General features: G+C 37.2%; 2 protein-coding genes across 6 annotated transcripts in view; both read right to left on the reverse strand.

The window, feature by feature from the left end:
* LOC310717665 (membrane-spanning 4-domains subfamily A member 4A-like) overlaps positions 1-2199 on the reverse strand; it is a 4225-nt gene extending 2026 nt beyond the window's left edge. The window contains exons 1-5 of one of the 2 annotated variants that reach the window (XM_083526050.1): positions 2107-2199; positions 1748-1857; positions 1248-1364; positions 911-967; positions 279-404 (exon numbers count right to left, since the gene is read on the reverse strand). In XM_083526050.1, the coding sequence (XP_083382176.1) occupies positions 279-404; positions 911-967; positions 1248-1364; positions 1748-1843 (396 nt within the window). In that variant the 5' untranslated portion in view covers positions 1844-1857; positions 2107-2199. Of the gene's footprint in view, positions 1-278; positions 405-910; positions 968-1247; positions 1365-1747; positions 1871-2106 lie in introns of those variants that run through there. The other variant, XM_083526051.1, reaches the window with a different exon arrangement.
* A 1687-nt stretch (positions 2200-3886) lies between these two features.
* Positions 3887-8090, reverse strand: LOC310717642 (membrane-spanning 4-domains subfamily A member 4A-like). 4 transcript variants are annotated; one of them, XM_083526005.1, is made up of 10 exons: positions 7990-8009; positions 7773-7898; positions 6631-6747; positions 6397-6453; positions 5955-6077; positions 5674-5787; positions 5172-5219; positions 4932-4979; positions 4709-4756; positions 3889-4122 (listed from the first exon to the last, which is right to left on the reverse strand). In XM_083526005.1, exons 2-10 carry the CDS (start codon positions 7872-7874, stop codon positions 4036-4038), a joined length of 744 nt encoding a protein of 247 aa, XP_083382131.1. In that variant the 5' UTR covers positions 7875-7898; positions 7990-8009; the 3' UTR covers positions 3889-4035. The 4 variants fall into 4 exon arrangements, with proteins under 4 accessions (XP_083382132.1, XP_083382133.1, XP_083382131.1 ...); XM_083526004.1 differs by lacking the exon at positions 7990-8009 and adding an exon at positions 8013-8090 and having other exon boundaries at positions 3890-4122; XM_083526006.1 differs by lacking the exons at positions 6397-6453; positions 6631-6747; positions 7990-8009 and adding an exon at positions 8013-8090 and having other exon boundaries at positions 3887-4122.
* Positions 8091-17794: the final 9704 nt, after the last annotated feature.

Genomic DNA, 17794 nt, shown 5'->3' on the forward strand with positions numbered 1-17794 from the left:
CAGATTATTCACTATAATATCACTTGTAGACAGAAATCCATACATCGAATACTTTGTCATTATTAGATTTTGTCACTGAAAGACAAAAGTGCAACAAAATGTATTTAGATTTTAGCAATTCAAATTTCTCAATACAAAAATAATTCAAATTAAGAGTTTTTTTATATAATTAGAGAAATTTGACTAGTGACATCACGCAAATCTTAATCATTTATAGTTAATCTATTTCTTAATTATTTGACAATTTTAAGTCGGACGTTATGTCGAGTAAAACTCACCTCAAACCTGGAACACTCCTGATAAGTGTAGCAGTAATATTGTAGGAAAAAGTCTGTAGTCAATACGGCGATGCCTGATGCTGACATCAGGGCACTGACCACGTTCATTCCCAGCGATCCCTGCACCTAGACCAGAGAGGAATCCAAGACTTTCAAGAAAAGCTGTGATTACATAAAAAAAAAAATGCATGATGATATAACTAATCATTTGAAGGCAACATTAGAAAGGACATGGTTTTCTTTCAGCTTTTTTTCCTTTAAACACAGTGTCTGTTATAACAGTCCAGAAAACCAGGCAATGGTGCACAAGAAGATCAGATTTCTCATGACAACAACAACAACCTGATTTAAAACAGAAGGGAATGGAAATAGCTGATTTGATGTAAATGTTGAAAAGAAAAGAATGACAAATTTCCAAATCTTTCCACTTGGGTATTAAAGCAGCTTTTATGGAGCAGAAATGAAACGACAGGCAGGAAGTGATAACTGCAAAGGGCAAATAAGGTCTGGAGTCTCGAGTGCCACAGGGGTCAAAAACCACAAGACTTACAACACATTTCTAGTTCATAACAATAAAAATAAAAACAAAATAATTACAAAATAGTTAATTGCAGTTGATGAGATTTACATACCAGACAGTTCTGAATATTGCTTTCTGCTGCCACAGACAAAGAGCCAGTGATGATGTACTGCACAGATGGAATTTATTATTATTATTATGTCATATTTTATCTGCATGTCAACATATCACAGAGATAAAATCTCTATCTGCCCTCATTTACACACATAAGCTTACAAACACCAACGATTGGCTATTACTGTGATTGAAAAGGGAAGGTGTGGAAGCCCCTCCCACTCAGACAGAGAACATCAAGTTTCCATGTCTTGGCTCAGTTTTATCACCAGGATTTAATCTTCCATGCTTAGTTTCAAGTTTAGTGTTTTAATGATTTTTATTTGTACACTTACAAATATGGAGGCCCAGAAAACATATCCACTAATAACAGAAACTGGGGCGTATGGCGGATCCGACAGCAACACAATTCCAAACAGTAAAGTTATCATTCCAATCATTATCTGGACTGTCTGTGAAGAAAAAATTAAAGAACAGAAAAGATTTTACATTTTTATAATGCAATACATAAATAAATAAATAAATTAATAAAATGGCAATATGACTGGAAGTATATTTGAAATAAATGTCAAATAAAAAAAAACTAAATGGATTGGATAGATTGATATCATTTATAGTTTAAAATAACTTCTAACAAAAAAATATATAATATTGTAATAATCTAATAATAATCTAATAGTAATATAGCATGTATGTACAGTATATATGTTTGTACGAATATTTATACTGTATATATTAATTCATTCATTTATTCATATAATAATTCTTTCTTGAAAAAATCCCATCCCTGTTTTTCAGAATTTTCTTTATGGAAATTGATCACAGTGGGCTTTACCCCGAGAGCTTTCGGCTGTCCTTTCAGAAACGTTAAAATCTGCGGCTGGTGAGACTGAACCATGTTACTCTGGAAATTCTGTCCAACAGTCGCCATTTTGTGTGTTCAATCTGGATTTTAACTAACAGAAGAGACCATAAATGTATTAAATTCAATAAATCAATCAATTCTACAAACCTTATAATCTCAATATTTCATTGTCATTTAACATTTAACAATCAATAAATCATTATGCATCAATAAGCATGTTATAATTTATTATTATCTGAATAAGCGGTAAATATATATCTATCTTTTTATAAATATAATGACATTTAAATTTCTACATTTGTAAATATAATTTTGACAGTTTATTTTACCTGAAGTGTTGCACAGCTTTCTCAGTTCCTCAGAAGGTGTCGTGTCTACTCGAGGTCTAAATCCTGGTCCACATGCAGGCGTTTTTTACGTTTGATTTATTGACCTTTGGAATCATTACACATCATTTTATGAAGTGAGTGATGGTAAACCACATCATTATGTAACTACACATGTGCATCATACACAGTGACACGTACAATATGCTCTCTATATAATACAAGATTAATATTAACTGGATTTGAAATGTGTTGGCGTCATTAACAGACATTGATTTAGCATTTATGACTGCAATCTGACATTGTAAAAGCTTCTTAACTGTCAGTGTTGTAGTGATAGAAACTCATGGAAAAAGCTCATGGACATTTTTACAGCATTGTATTGTAACTGTAACTAAATCAAAGTGTGGCATGTTGTTAGTTAATTGAAGTAAAAATTGTGATCATTGCTAAGCAGCTGTGGTAGACTTTCACCGACTAGTGACATGTTGTTGTTTTCATTTATTTTCCTTGGTTGTGCCTTGATTTTATAAAAGTATGTTTCACTTCTAAAGCTTTTATCTGAATCTGAGCTAATAACCTTACACACTTCAGAATTAATCTGAATGGAAACTAGTACACTTTAGATCATGAGCCGTTCCTTTCCTTCTCCCTTTTCATCACTTCCTATCAATCTGTTAAACAGTTATTTTCATCTCACTTTCCATCAAAGATTGTTCCAAGCCTGTACATATATTTTACTTTGACAGTTCACAACTGCGACTACCTGGCTTCCGAACTGTCGTTGCTCTAGCTAACAGTTGTGAAAAAGTCTTTCTTCACCAAGTAAAGAAATCTACCTTCTCCTACCCACCACTGTGGCATTTAGGGTCTTCTGGTATTCCTGAGCTCACCAGTGTGTCTATGCTTTAAAGAATGTACTGGATTTTTGATTTGGCAAGACCTAATGTTTTTGTTCTCCTTATGATAGTCTTGTTTCGAGTCTTTTCAGACTAGTGATGGTTTGCTTGACAGATCTTTGGGTTTTTATGATGGTGCGGTGTTGCTGCTACTCCAGAGAGTGTACATTTTTATGTAGGACTTTTCAAGAAAAGCTGGATATTGTGAGGAAAAGTCGGCCAAAACGATTCATGAACCATTTTGCACAATTTTCCTTCATTTTAAATCCCCAGGAAATGCACAAAAATCCAGGGAAACCCCGTGGTGATGTGATAAGGTGAATATCGATGCTACTGCTGAAGATGGTGTAAGTGGAGGTGCAGTTGTGGCCACAGTAAGTGATGTAAGTGGAGGTGCAGTTGTGGCTACAGTAAAAGGAGACGTGTTGAATTGTGTTCATTGAAATGCAGGGAAACCCCGGGGTGATGTGATGAGGTAAATATCAATTCTTGGTGATGAGGTGAAGATCGCTCCTGCTGGAGATGATGTAAATGGAGGTGCAGTTGTGGCTCCAGTGAAAGGAGACGTTTGAATTGCGTTCATTGGTTTTCTTGCTTTAATGATGACATTCATTCTGACTGTTTAAGATCCTGTGTGTGATGCAGCGCTCTGATCTAAGGCACTTCTTTATAATACTGATGGTTTCTATAGACGAGGCGTCATAATGATGCTGTTAAGAGGTTGATTGATTCAGGTAGGACACCACCAAAGGCCAAAATGTAAAATGCCATCAATACTGAATTACACATTCCTGGGATTGGACCAGCTAAACAGACAATCAACGAATAATTTTTTATCCTGTAAAAAATAATACCATGTAGATCAAGGTGATAAGTTTTGATTTCTACAATGAACTCCAGGTTCATATATAATTTTTTATTTATTCCAAACATAACCATCACACTTCTCTTCTATAAAAACATAAATCATCTCACACGACTTAATGCGCAATTTATTTTTCTTCTATTCGATTTTATCTTCTGTTCTTGGTGCTCAGTTATTTGTGATGTGGATCTTCGTCAGGTTTTGTGGTGCTGGGGTGCTGTTGTTCACCTGCACTTGTGGGATGTACATCACATTCTGTAAAGAAATTCAGAAGGTCACTTTAGTTCATTTGACCTGATAAAGAAGAATTAATTTCATCCTGTCACAAATTCATACTTTCTAATGCTTGTTATGGTTCATGTGTCCGCCCCGAATTCCTGTCATTCAGCTTGAAATGTTGTTAAAGACATTAATGTAACAAGTTTGGAAGGAGTCTCCAGTGTCAGCACTTTGTGATACTTACTAATCTTTTTGTCATCTTTCTGACAGAGGAACCCATATCATAGACGCTCCATAAAATGGAATGTAACCAGAGATGAATAAAAAAATATAACAATGTGTTTTTGATTAAACCCACACTAGAGAATATTGAACATTACTGGAATGACTCTTCTGTGTCAGCACTTTAAGTTTAAGCTCTAAATTGTTCCAGATGTTTTTACATGTCAAGCTGCATTGAGCAGACTGTTTCCATTAGAACAGGTCGTAACTTATTTTACAACATGTAACTAAAGGTGTATATTAATATATTATAATCTGTTTATCAATAAATCAAGAAATTGTTGCATGTGAAGCTTAAACATTTTTCCTCAGGTGCTTTTTGTCTGTAAGTTTCACTTACGTGTGGGTTGCTAAGGGCAATCTGGGTGGAATACGTTACAATGGGCACCTTTAAACAAGGGTAAGTGTGAGAGAGCGAGAAAGAGAGAGAGAGAGAGAGAGAGAGAGAGAGAGAGAGAGAGAGAGAGAGAGAGAGAGAGAGAGAGAGAGAGAGAAGCGTGTGGAAGCGTGTTATCTGTATGTGCTTTTATCTACAGAATTTAAATAAACTGAGATTCTCTCACCTGTGGGTTGCCAGGTGCAGCCTGATTAGGGTACATTACAACAGGCACCTAGTATGAAAAGATGGGGAGAGAGAGAGAGAGAGAGAGAGAGAGAGAGAGAGAGAGAGAGAGAGAGAGAGAGAGAGAGAGAGAAAGAGAGAGAGAGAGAGAGAGAGAGAGAATGTAAAGTTTACACATTTGTTTCTATAAAAGGTTGTTCTCTTTACAGTATGAATTAAAATAAACTGAGATTTCGCTCACCTGTAGGTTGCCAGGTGCAGCCTGATTGGAGTATATTACAGCAGGCATCTTGAAAGAAAAGAGAGAGGGGAAGGGAGAGAGGGAGAGATGAGTTTATACAGGACATTTGTTTCTATAAATATAAATGATGTTATATATAATTTATAGATAGTGTGATCATGTTAGTAGGGTATGTGGATATTAAATAACAGATTTACAATAAAAAAGTGTGTAGAATATTTCAAATGGTTTTTTTTCTAACCTGAAGAGCAAACCGACCTGAGGCTGAGGTTCTAACCTGAGCTTTACAAATTCCATTTTTCAAAATGGGAAATACGTGAAAATGGGAACCAGATGACATTTCAAATGAGTTTATTTCCTATTTAGGTTCAAATTCTTCCAAATTCCCAATTGGACATGAGTAAGTGTATTGCTAGAGAAGTAGTACTCAGGGTGAAAGGGCATTACTGTGACCACTGATTAGAGGGTTATTTCAGTCTTGGACAAAAGACATTCATCTCACCATGGGTTCAGAGCTGCAGGTGGCCTTACAACCGAACGCTGAGATGGTGATGGAGATGATGAACTGAAGAATCGCAAAAACCAGCAGGACTGCACTGATGGCTTTGGAGCGAGCCTGGGATGTGAAAAGTAAATGCAGGTAAATAAAAAAAAGAGCTTTTAATTAAGCAAACCAACAAACAAGTTTTAAGAAGGCAAACTAATAAAATGGGTGAAGGGACAAACAATAATGTTTTTTGATTCATGAGGCCTAATGTCAGAGTTTAAAATAATAAAACTCGCCTCAAACATGGAGCAGCTGTACTGGTTGCAGTAATAATATAAGAAAAAGTCTCCGGTCAGTACTCCGATCCCGACTGCTGAAAATACGGCACTGACCACATTCATTCCCAGCGATCCCTTCACCTACAGCAGAGAGGAAACAGTTCAATTATAGCTTATTATTCTAAATAAAATTCATAATACAATTATGTGAAAGGTTCAACAATAAAATGTGTCTCTTTTGAATCCAGACACTGTCTGATTTTACAAACAGGATGTTGACCATATATGGAAAACCAAAAGGATCATAAACCAGCAGGACTGGAACGCAATGGGAGTTAAAAAGTATGAAAAATAAGTCACTTATGCTCATGAGAATATAAAATTTGATTGTTTAATGAGTCACAAATTACTAAAGAATTGATGATTAATTTATTAGACTGTTCTGATGAGGTTTACGCACCAAACAGGAATTAAGGTTGGTTTCTGCAGCAACAGACAGAGAGCCGGTGATGATGTACTGCATGAAAAGGAAAAGATTTTAACCGAAAAAGCAAACTTTAAATATTTCTGAATATACTACTACTACTACTACTAATAATAATAATAATAATAATAATAATAATAATAATAATAATAATAATAATAATAATAATAATAATAATAATAATAATTTCTTGTTTTTTTGTGCACTTACAGCTATGGAGGCCCAGTAAACATTCCCACTAATAACAGAGATCGGAGCAAAATATGGATCAGACGTCAACACGATACCGAATATTAAAGTCAGCAGTCCGATCATTATTTGACATGTCTGTGTAAAGGGGGAGAGAGCAGGATGTGTGTTAGTAAAGTTAGTGATGTAGGTGAGATGTTGTGAAATAGATGTTGCTGGTGTGCAGTCAGCGTTCATATTCATCCCAATGGTGTTCAATAGGGTTGGAGCTCTACCAAAGAGATCTTCTACCAAATCCAAACCATGGAAAGCAGATCTTCATGGAGCTGGCTTTGTGCACAGGGGCATCGTCATGCTGGAGCAGGTTTGGGTTCTCTTCAAGTGAAGGGAAAGTTTTATGTGACAGCATCCAAAGACGTTTGATATGCAGAACCATGTGCCTTTGTGAGAACCACATATGACTGAAAAAACTGGGTGTCCAATACTTTTGTCCTTATAGTAAATGTGTGACTAAAAGTGCATGTAAAAAAATTGTAATAAAATAATAAAGTTTAAAAAAGTGGCGATCAAATGAAAAAAGTATAATTTTAGTAATATTTGTGGAATTATATTTAATTATAATTTATAATAATTTATGTAATAATTGAATAATAATTTAATAGTTTAATAAATATAACAGTTTTTACTGAAGGGGTTGCATGTGAAAAATATATATATATATATATATATATAATAAAAATAATGGCAGGTTATAAGCTGTGATTTGTGGACTGTTTGGACTGTGGACTGTTTTTTTATTTTATTGTAGAAATAATAAAATTTAAGACTTGACATGAATCGGTGGGCGTGTCCCAAACGCCAGCACTCCAGAGAACATTTCTCACCATTTCTAACATCCATCACTAACAAAACACATACACACACACACACACACACACACACACACACACACACACACACACACACACACACACACACACTGCAGCTAACACACAACAACTGCTCAGACCTGTGCTTCGATCTGTCAATCTTCAATCAATCAATCAATCAATCGATACTGTTATTACATTAACAGTGATTTATTCCATACATAATACACTCTGAGCCTGAGAGGTTGTACAGATCGTATAAAAAATAATAACCAATCAGATGATGTGTTTTACCCCGAGTGCTTTGGGCTGGGCTTTTAGGAATTGGAGGATTGTCAAGGATTGAGCATTGATCACGTTAAAGCTCACTGGAAGACTCTGTCCAACAGCAGCCATTTGTGGATTTTATTCAGATTTTAACTAAAAAACAAGCAGAATGATTCGAGATTAGTTTCAAATCAATGTGATGCAAAGTCCCTAAAACAAATCTTAAAATATTTTAGAAATATACATCGCATATGAAATTGATCTCACCGTCCTCTTGGCTCAGTGCCTGGAGCTCTGGGCAGATGTTCACACAGGGGTTTATATACGGTTCACATTAATGCCCTTTGGACTCATCGTCACCATTTTATTGCATCTAATAGCAAACCATGTGATTCTGCTGCTACGCAAACTTCAGATTGACCTGATACACAACGTGGGAGTGTTTCTGCTGTTTATTTCAGCATTTTGAGTTTATTTCTTCAAATGATGAACACACACACACACACACACACACACACACACACACAATATTGTGTGGGTGTTAGTCAGTGTTCACATTGGTGTGTTGTGAGAAGTCATTAGACTACAGTTCAGCGAGCAGGAACTCTACTGCTCTTAATTATACACTACTCGATGATATTTTGTTCTTCTGTTTGTTTATTTGTTCTTCTATTTGTGATTGGATTGAGATCTTTTGAGATCTTTGAGATTTTTATTTCTTGCAGCATTTTGGTAAAATCTTTCTGCTGCTCCAGATTTCATTAAACATTCTCCTGGGTCTGATCATGCTGTTTGTTGTGAATGAAGTTCATCATCATTCCGTCTCAGAGTCTGGCGCTGATCAGTGTTCGGTGGTGAAGGTGAAGGTGTGAAAGCTTCTATTATATGCTGGAGATAAAACCTCTAAAAAGTTGAATTCTCTCTCTCCCTCTGAGCTTTTATTGTTGGTGTAGTCCTGATCCTCGGTTAACTGATCAGCGCTGCTCCACTGCTCCCGAGGTCATGACGGGGTAAACGACAGAAAAAAAAACATTTCTTTGATATTTTTTTTGTGCCTCAGGAATCAGTGATCCTCATCCACAGCCTGAGCCAAAGCACATGATTATTTGATTTTATTTGATCTCTGATTTGTTTTATTTGGTTTTATTAGTAATGGGTGAATATATACAGCCTGAGCGGGCAGGAGGATTCGTCTCGTAATGGAATTTTCATTCACAGCTTTTGGGCTTTTAAGATTAGATTGTAATGGAAATGCACTAAAGCCCCAGATTTAATCTTGACCTTCAATTTATACAGAAGAAAAAAGACTAGCCTATGGCAGGGGGTGGAGGTGTGTGTATCTGCCCCAAATCCCCTTACACTCAACAGAGACAGATATAAATCTTATAAATAAATAATTAACCAAATAAATAAATAAATAAATAAATAAATAAATAAATAAATAAATAAATAAATAAATAAATAAATAAAAGAAGTTAATTTGGGGGAGAAAACAATTAATAAATAAACATATAATAATATATATAACACAGACAAAAATGTAAAAATGTTTAAAGCACAAAAATAAATTTATATTTTATTAATATTAATGTTTATTTCTGCATTTCTATATTTCTTCATTTATAAAATTCAACATTTATTCATTGTTTTACTAATGTTATTTATTTATTTATTGATTGATTGATTGATTGATTAATTGATTTATTCATTCATGTATTTGTTTATAACCCATAGTACCGAGGCGTGCACAGGCTGCACGTTAACTGCATCGAAGTCTTCGTTGTGTGATTGTCTGAGTGCAGCAGGACGTCAGGGACGAGTTTAACCTTCATATTAAATCATTTCATACGTTTTCCTGAATGTCAGTGTGTGCAACACGACCTGGATCGATTCCAGATCAATTATTCAGTAGCAGTGAAATTCAGCTCCCAGACTGATCCCAAAAACCTTTCTGAACCACGAAATACGTTTTCTGTGTAAATACACTGAAAACCGCCTGGAATCGATGGACACGTCCTGGCGTCCGAAACACATCTCGCTAAAAATATCCTGGTGGCAGGAGCGACACTGAGAGAGAAAATCCAGGGCGTATTGACCAAGAGAAAGTGGAGGATTGGACAAAAATTACTCTTCTGGCCATTTGTTGTTTCCCGAACCCCAAAACACATCTTTGGATTCAGCATTACATTTTCTTTTCACTTGACCTAGAAAACCCAAAACATGTTCCATCTAGTGAAACATCTTGCCAGAAAAGTGGAGGTTGTTATAACAGCAAAGGGGGACAAAGTGTAGATTTGACCAAATGTAGATTTTTTTTAGTCCATATAGTGTATATCTTAACTTCCAGATCCATCATGATGCTCTACCACTGTTCCTGCCCTGAAGAAACCTCGGCCTGCCTGCCTCAATGACTACCGCCCTGTAGCCCTGACCTCAGAAGTGATGGAGTGTGTTGAAGGACTGGTCAGAGACTTCATCACTGAATCATTAATAGACACACTGGATCCTGTACAGTTTGCTTACCACCAGAACCGCTCTACTGAGGACACCATCGCACATCTTCTTTACACAGCAGTGAGCCACCTGGACTGCAGAAAATAAAAAATGTGTGCAAAAATGCTGTTTGTAGAATACAATTTAGTGTTTAACACCATAATTCCCTAAATGCTCATGTCTCAGTTGGTGGTTCTGGGACTAGGTCCTAGGTCCTAGGCCCACCCCTGTGTCAATGGATCTCCAACTTCCTGATAGACAAACCACAAGCTGTATAGGTGAGCAAACACACCTCATCCACCCTCACCCTCGTCACTGGAGATCCTCAAGGTTGTGTTCTTGGCCCCCTGCTGTACTCACTGTACACACATGACTATGTGGCCACTTCCAACTACACCACCATCATCAAGTTACCCTCTCAGGTGATAAGGACTTTTTTTTTACAGATCCGCACCGAGAACAAGGCCCTTAACCCTTAACTGGCTATTTTTTCATTATGTGCTCACTCACCTTCAAGGATTTAAGAAGTGAAGACAAAGCAGAGGGACTGAAGAAGAACCTGAAGATAAACAAGTGAAAAAAAAAAACGTCCTTTAAACTAAATTAATTTTTTAGGTCCAATTCTCCTTAAATGTTTATAGATTATGGAAAAAAGTAAGTTCTTGGGATGTTGAGAAAAACCTCTCAGGATTTTATTAGAAGGCTCCATCATCAACACACAGTTGTTGTTAGTGTTAAATAAAAATGTTTTGCTTAGTTTTATCGACTGCGTGTCCACGAGGGTCATCGCGAGCCTCCAGCAAACACACACCAGAGTGTGAAGGAGAATAAATTACTGGAGAAGGAACTTGTTTAGTTTCACATATTGATTTTTTTAATGGAGTGTTCTCCAACCTTGGGGAGAAAAGTGAGATATGGACGGTATGCTCAGTCATTCTCTCGGTGGATTGCAAAAGCATGGCTCACGTTTAATGAAATAAGTTACAGTCTAGGAGGAAAACAGACACCTGAAGACTGACATTTCTGGAGGGTTTCCGGCGGTTTCTAGACATTTTCCTTTTACATTTTTGGCATCTGGCAGACGTTATACCCATTATACAGGGTGGCTTAGAATAATCTCATTTACACAGCTAAGCAATTGAGGCCTTGCTCAAGGGCCCAGCAGTGGCAGCTTGATGGAGCTGGGACTTAAAATGAAGGCCTTCCAAGTCCAACATTATACCCATTAATCTACCATGAACATTTTTGAAGGTTTTAAGAAGTCTCAGATGTTTTAGGAATTTTCTTGATGCTTTGATGATTTTCTGGAGGTTTTCAGATGTTACTGGAAATTTCCAGACGTTGTGCAGGTTTCTAGATGCTTTGGTATGTGTCTACATATTTCTAACATTTTTTACTTTTTTTTTTTTTTTTTTTAGGGTACAGATGTCTCCATTCGTTTCTATGTGTTTCTGAAAATTTCCATTAATATATTACGATTGCTAGAGTAGCAGCTCGTTTCTCCACATAAACGTTGTATTGAGATGTTGGAGATATCAGTGTTTATTTGTAAAAAAAAAAAAAAAAAAATATGACTTTTTGCTGCGATCACTTTACTGGTAATTAATCAATGATCACTTAAAGAATTGGTTAATTATTAAATAATTGATGGTAGATGAGCATCTGTGCCTCTTATCTAAACCAAGCGAAAAATGACCTTTCTGTCTTTTTTGTATTCCTCAGACTCCACAGAAAGCCGCATCTAAACCTGGTGATTAGAGCCTCAATCGGAACCCATCAGCTCCCGTCACGCATGATTGCGAGTGTCAGAACCGGGCTTTGACGAGTGATTATGCTCTGGCAGAAGCCGACATTCCGCCCCTGGAATTTTAATCGTTATCTCGGAGACTTTCAGAGGCGAGGAAGTTTTGTTTTTTTCTCCCTGCCTGCTCGGGCTCAGCAGGGGATTCTGAAAGAGTTTCATCAGAGGGGAAAAAGAGCGACCCGGGAGAGGATCAGCCAGGCGCACCTATCAGAACCTCTTTTGTGTCGGCTGTCACGGACAGATGATTCGAGTCGGCGTGTTCTGTCGATCCAGCCTGTAACAGCTGCAATCACTTGATTAGCCGAGCGCCGGGTGAGGTGTTTCACAGCAGGAAAGCCGAGAACCACGTAATATCTCTGAGTCTACGCTTTAAAAAAGAGGACGAGACACGGTGTGCTGCTTATCTGCACCATATCTCAAGCATATGTTCGAAGCGAACATCCAGGGCAGAAGATCAAAAATATTCTCTAATGTCGAGATCAGAACGGGAGATGATTTGAAGGTGCACCGCTGCTGTTTTAACGTCTCTGAGCACTTTATACAAACAATTAAGCCAAATTAGTGCATTTAATAAGTGAACAGAATGTCCCGGTACACACTGCTGTTACTGGAGCAAGAAACCCAATGAACCCAATCCATTTCTTCTCCTCTGTCAGCCATTATGGAATGAAAAACAGCTGTTGACTCCACGTGAATGTATTTGAGCTTGTGCAGTTTGCTACAGATGCGGTTTGTGTGCTCTGACCATCCAATCAAGGGACGTGAAAATGCCAATGTTATTAGGAGCGCCAGACAATAGACAAGACTTGATCATTCAGACTGGCAAAGTGAAAACTCTGAACACAGTGAAAACTCACCAAATTGCACCAATCAATTGCTCCGGTCTGTTCTTGTTTGGGGGCGGAGCTTAGAATTATGTTACTCTTATTGGTTAGTAAGATTTTGATGGACAGCTCCCAGAAGTGCAGGCTTTAGTCTTTTGTTTTTCATCTAAAATCCATTACATTAAAAAAAATGACATCGAAATGATCATTTTTATCAAAACAAAAACAAGTTTCTTTCCTTTTTTTTTTTTTTTTTTTATCATTTTGCTGTCTGCTGCTTAGCATCCCCTGACAGCTAGCCTCGATCAGCCATAATGGTTAGGAATAATGTGAAGGATATTTTTTTGGATTTGTTTTCTGTTTGTGTCCGGAGTGAAGACAAATGTCAGACGGGTCACAGGTCAGAAAAACTTTCCCATAATCCTCTGCTTGCTGACAGGCAATCTCACTCTCAAACATAAACGACAGCATGAGTGAAGGGTTCAGGACTCAGATTTCAGCTTTCACATGGACAAGGACAAACAGGTGATCACTAATTTTATAACATACCTGCCTAATCATAATTCTACTAAAACTAAAACTAGTATTTAAGACAACTATATATATATCCCAATTTTTATAATATAAAATTTATTCCATAGATTTAGTCTTTGTTTTATTTAGTTTTATTTATTTATTTTTACATTTTATTGTATTTTATTTTATTTTAATGTAATTTGACCCCTTTCATCATTCCTCTTGTATGTGTACAGTTAAAAATTGTTGTCTTGATCATTTTTTAAAAATACAAAATCCACCTTTTATATTTTAGCGTTTAAATGATTTATAAATAATAAATAAATTATATATATATATATATTTTTTTTTTTTTTTTTTTAATAATGGGTCATTTTAATCATTTAAAAAAAACTTTTTTCAATTGTCAAAAAAATGTCATTACTACAATTTCACTTTTCATTTATTTTGAAACTATTCCTATTTAAAAGTTTTTTCCCCAGATTGTAACACAAACCGATATCTATAGATAATAATTGAAATTATAAAATGGTAATATGTAATTATATTTTAATATTTATATTGTATTTAAATACTGCATATATAATAGTAATAATATTAATACTGAATCATTTTAAGTAGTGATGAATATATTTTTCAGGTATTGTGATTATTTGAGTTGTTTTTCTGATTTGTTGTTGTGTTTATTTTGTGCCGTGTTGGAAAGCCGGATGTTGTAAGATGAGGTTTTCCGGATGTGTGATGAAGGGATTAATTGTGAATAATGAAATCCCTTGGTAGAAGATCCGGGTGTGGAGTTTGAAGAGTTCGCTTCAGGTGGATTCGGAGTGTGCACTCCTGACAGGAGGGAGCTTCAGCGGATTCAGGACGGAGGCTGCACTGCATACTGATCTGACATCTGTCACAAGCGCCTTCTTATTTTTCATGAATCTCATTTCCACTCAGCAGCTCATACAGCACTGTCATGTCCAATCTCGAGGAGAAGTTTGTAAAGGAAACTGAACATTGGAATTATATTCAGACTCAGGATCAGAAATTACGACTGATTTATTCGTATGCTGATGGATGTGGAAAAACTAAACTCTGATCTTGAATAATATCGTACAACTCCTCTGGGAAGATGTTCCACTAGATTTTGTGGAGATTTTGTGGAGATTCATTCCTCCACAAGGGTGTTAGTGAAGTCAGGTGCTGATGTAGGTGAGATGAGAAGGCCTGGGGTTCAGTCAGTGTTCACGTTCATCCCGAAGATCTTCAATAGAGTTTGGAGTTCTATAGCAGGAGATCTTCCACTCCAACCCATGGAAAGCAGATCTTCATGTTGCTGGCTTTGTAGAACATGCTGGAACAGGGTTGATGGTAACTTTGAGAACATTGTACGGAGATCTCCCCATAAACCCTGAGCTCACAAACATATCGACAGACAGAAATGGAAAACGAGCTTCAGCCTCTTTAATCAGATCTTGTGAGCTCTGTGTAGGTGATTTTTCTTCCCCAAAAGGAACATTTTAGCAGCTTAAAGATGAACTATAACTCTCTCTCTCTCTCTCTCTCTCTCTTCTCTCTCTCTCTCTCTCTCTCTCTCTCTCTCTCTCTCTCGCTCTCTCTCTCTCGCTCTCTCTCAGCCTCAGGATCTCCTGCTTTTAATGATTTATATGAATTGTGATTCTGGGAAAGAGTTAAACTGAGACTGAATCCCACAATCCAGCTCCCTGCATAATCCTTTACTTTTATAACAGATTTCCATTCATGAATTCACCTATCAGAGAGAGAGAGAGAGAGAGAGAGAGAGAGAGAGAGAGAGAGAGAGAGAGAGAGAGAGCGAGTGTGTGTGTGTGTGTGTGTGTGTGTGTGTGTGTGTGTGTGTGTGTGTGTGTGTGTGTGTGTGTGTGTGTGTGTGTGTGTGTAAAATTAAACCCTCCTTGTTCTTGCTGTGTATAAACGTAGTTGTAGTAGTAGTGATGTAATTTTTCACTCACTCACACACACACACACACACACACACACACACACACACACACACACACACACACTTTTCTGCAGTCCTCAACTCAACTTAGCTCCTCAACTCTGCAATGGTCTCTCTCTCACACACACACACACACACACACACAGCATCTGCCGTCTAATGTATTACATTTATTTCCTCTGTCTGTGTGTGTGTGTGTGTGTGTGTGTGTGTGTGGGTGTGGGTGTGTGGTTTCCTCGTCCCTTCAGCAAATACTTTTTTCAATATTACAGTTCTCTGGCGCCCCCTACCGGACAGAAATAGGACTCACATGAGTCCAGATTGGTTGCACCGTTTGTCTGTTGAACTTCTTTTTGTAAATGTAGATGTTTAGAATGTTCTACCACGCAGGTACGACGCTCTGAAGACAAAGGGAGAGAGGTGATTAACATGGTTTAGTCATGTGCTGAGATGGGATTCTAAGGATGGAGCCACCAGGCAGGAGGAAAAGAGGAAGGACAAGGAGGAGGTTTATGGATGTGGTGAGGGAAGACATGCAGGTGGTTGATTTTTAAAAGGCAAATGTAAGAAGAGAGAAAGAAGAAGAAGAAGAAGAACAGCAATTAGGTAGATAAAGGGGTATATGGATATATATAAGTGTGAGTGTATGTGTGTGATTGTGGTCTAAAACAAGAAATTTGTGAAAATTAATCATAAAGAATATTACAATTTGTCTCCTATGTTGTTACAAATATTGAAGATTTCTCATACACAATATACACAATCAACCACAGTCTGAAATTCACTGGCAATTCCAAGTCTCATGTGTGAAAGTGGTCTGAATTTTACAAACAAATTAAGATTTGTATATTAAATGAATCACAGGACAGGGGGATGTGACCACGAGTGAAAAATATGTGAAAGTCCCTCTAGCGGTGAAGTATGGAAATGCAATTAAAGGCAAAGGCTTTACTACAAGGGGTGAAAACTTCTGTACTGAGCAGGAAAAAGGGGAAGAGGGAAGCTCAGTGGTTAATGTGTAACCTTCGGATGAACAAGGCCCCTTAAACGCTAACTGATCAAGTAAGCTAATTGATAAGTCGCTTTGGATAAGGATGTCTGACAAATGCCATAAATGTAAATGTAATTTTAATGATTGACATTAATGTGACAGAAAAGATGATTGAATTCAGAAAACATCTAATAATCATATGGTTTGTGTGCTCTTCAGTAAAATCTGAGGAATGAGCACCTGCTTAATATCGTGTTAGTCCCTCTTTTGCTTCTAAAACAATCGTGACCCATCGATCATCACCAGCATGAACTTCTTCAGCAGTTTGAGCTTCAGGAGCTCGTCTGTTGGATCGGACCACAAGGACCAGCCTTCGCTCCAAACGTGCATCACTGAGCCTCGTCCCCCACAACCCTGTCACCGGTTCACCACTGTTCTTTCCTTGGAGCACTTTAGATACTGACCACTGCAGACCAGGAACATCCCACAAGAGATGTAGTTCTGGAGAAGCTCTGACCCAGTCGTCTAGACGTCACAATTTCTTAAACTCACACAAATCTTTATGCTCATTTTTCCTGCTTCTAACATCAACTTTAAGGACAAAATGTTCACATGATGCCTAATAAATAAATCCACCCACTAACAGGTGCCATGATGAAGATCATCAGTGTTCTTCACTTCACCACTCAGAATGTTATCATATAATATAATACCTAGTCAGTATTTACCGTATTTTCCGGACTATAAGCCGCTACTTTTTTCCTACGCTTTGAACCCCGCGGCTTAAACAACGAAGCGGATTTTTTCCTGGATTTTTCCCGGTTTCACAAACTTTAAGCCAAAAAACTGAACCCCATAACATTAGACCAATGAAATTTCCGAACGGAAACGTAAAAAACGCACCTCACCTGTGTTCTGAGCTGCACGGCATCGGGAGAAAAAACTTTTTTTTATACGCACGACGATGCCAAAAGATAAACTCCCGAGAGAAATAGTAGTGAAAGGAAGGAGGAAGACAGTGAACAATGACTTTCTTGGTCGGCTACTGTTTAGATACAAGCCGTTGTAACACGTTGAGTCTGGGTGAAGGGAGAGCTCACTAACTCCAGTTACAACAGAAATCATATAAACACAGACAGCTTTCCAAAACTCGTGCTTTTTTATTTTTCTTGGCAACAGCGTTACGGGTTAGTCAAAGAAACTTAGAAATGAGCATCAGAAAATAATAAGGACATATTCCTCGTCTTACACACACGCAGTAATACCGGAGGAATCCAGTGGCATGCTATTCCCAAAATACCGCTATGCTCCTAAATGAAGCGCAACATATTTCACCCGTGTAACAGACACTGTCTTTCATTAAAGCCTGTGTAAAGTACATTAGTGTAGACACCTGCGGCTTATAGACAGGTGCAGCTTATTTATGTTAAAAATAAAAATATTTGTAAAATT

Source organism: Silurus aristotelis, assembly GCF_946808225.1.
Source record: "Silurus aristotelis genome assembly, chromosome: 2".
NCBI lineage: Eukaryota > Metazoa > Chordata > Actinopteri > Siluriformes > Siluridae > Silurus > Silurus aristotelis.

Coding starts and splice junctions, on each gene's coding strand:
- LOC310717642 (XM_083526005.1), bottom strand. CDS start 7,874: ATGGCTGCTGTTGGACAGAGTCTTCCAGTGAGCTTTAACGTGATCAAT. Junction 6,748..7,772: donor CCCAGCCCAAAGCACTCGGG/GTAAAACACATC, acceptor CCCTTTACACAG/ACATGTCAAATAATGATCGG. Junction 4,123..4,708: donor TTGCCCTTAGCAACCCACAC/GTAAGTGAAACT, acceptor ATTTCTTTACAG/AATGTGATGTACATCCCACA.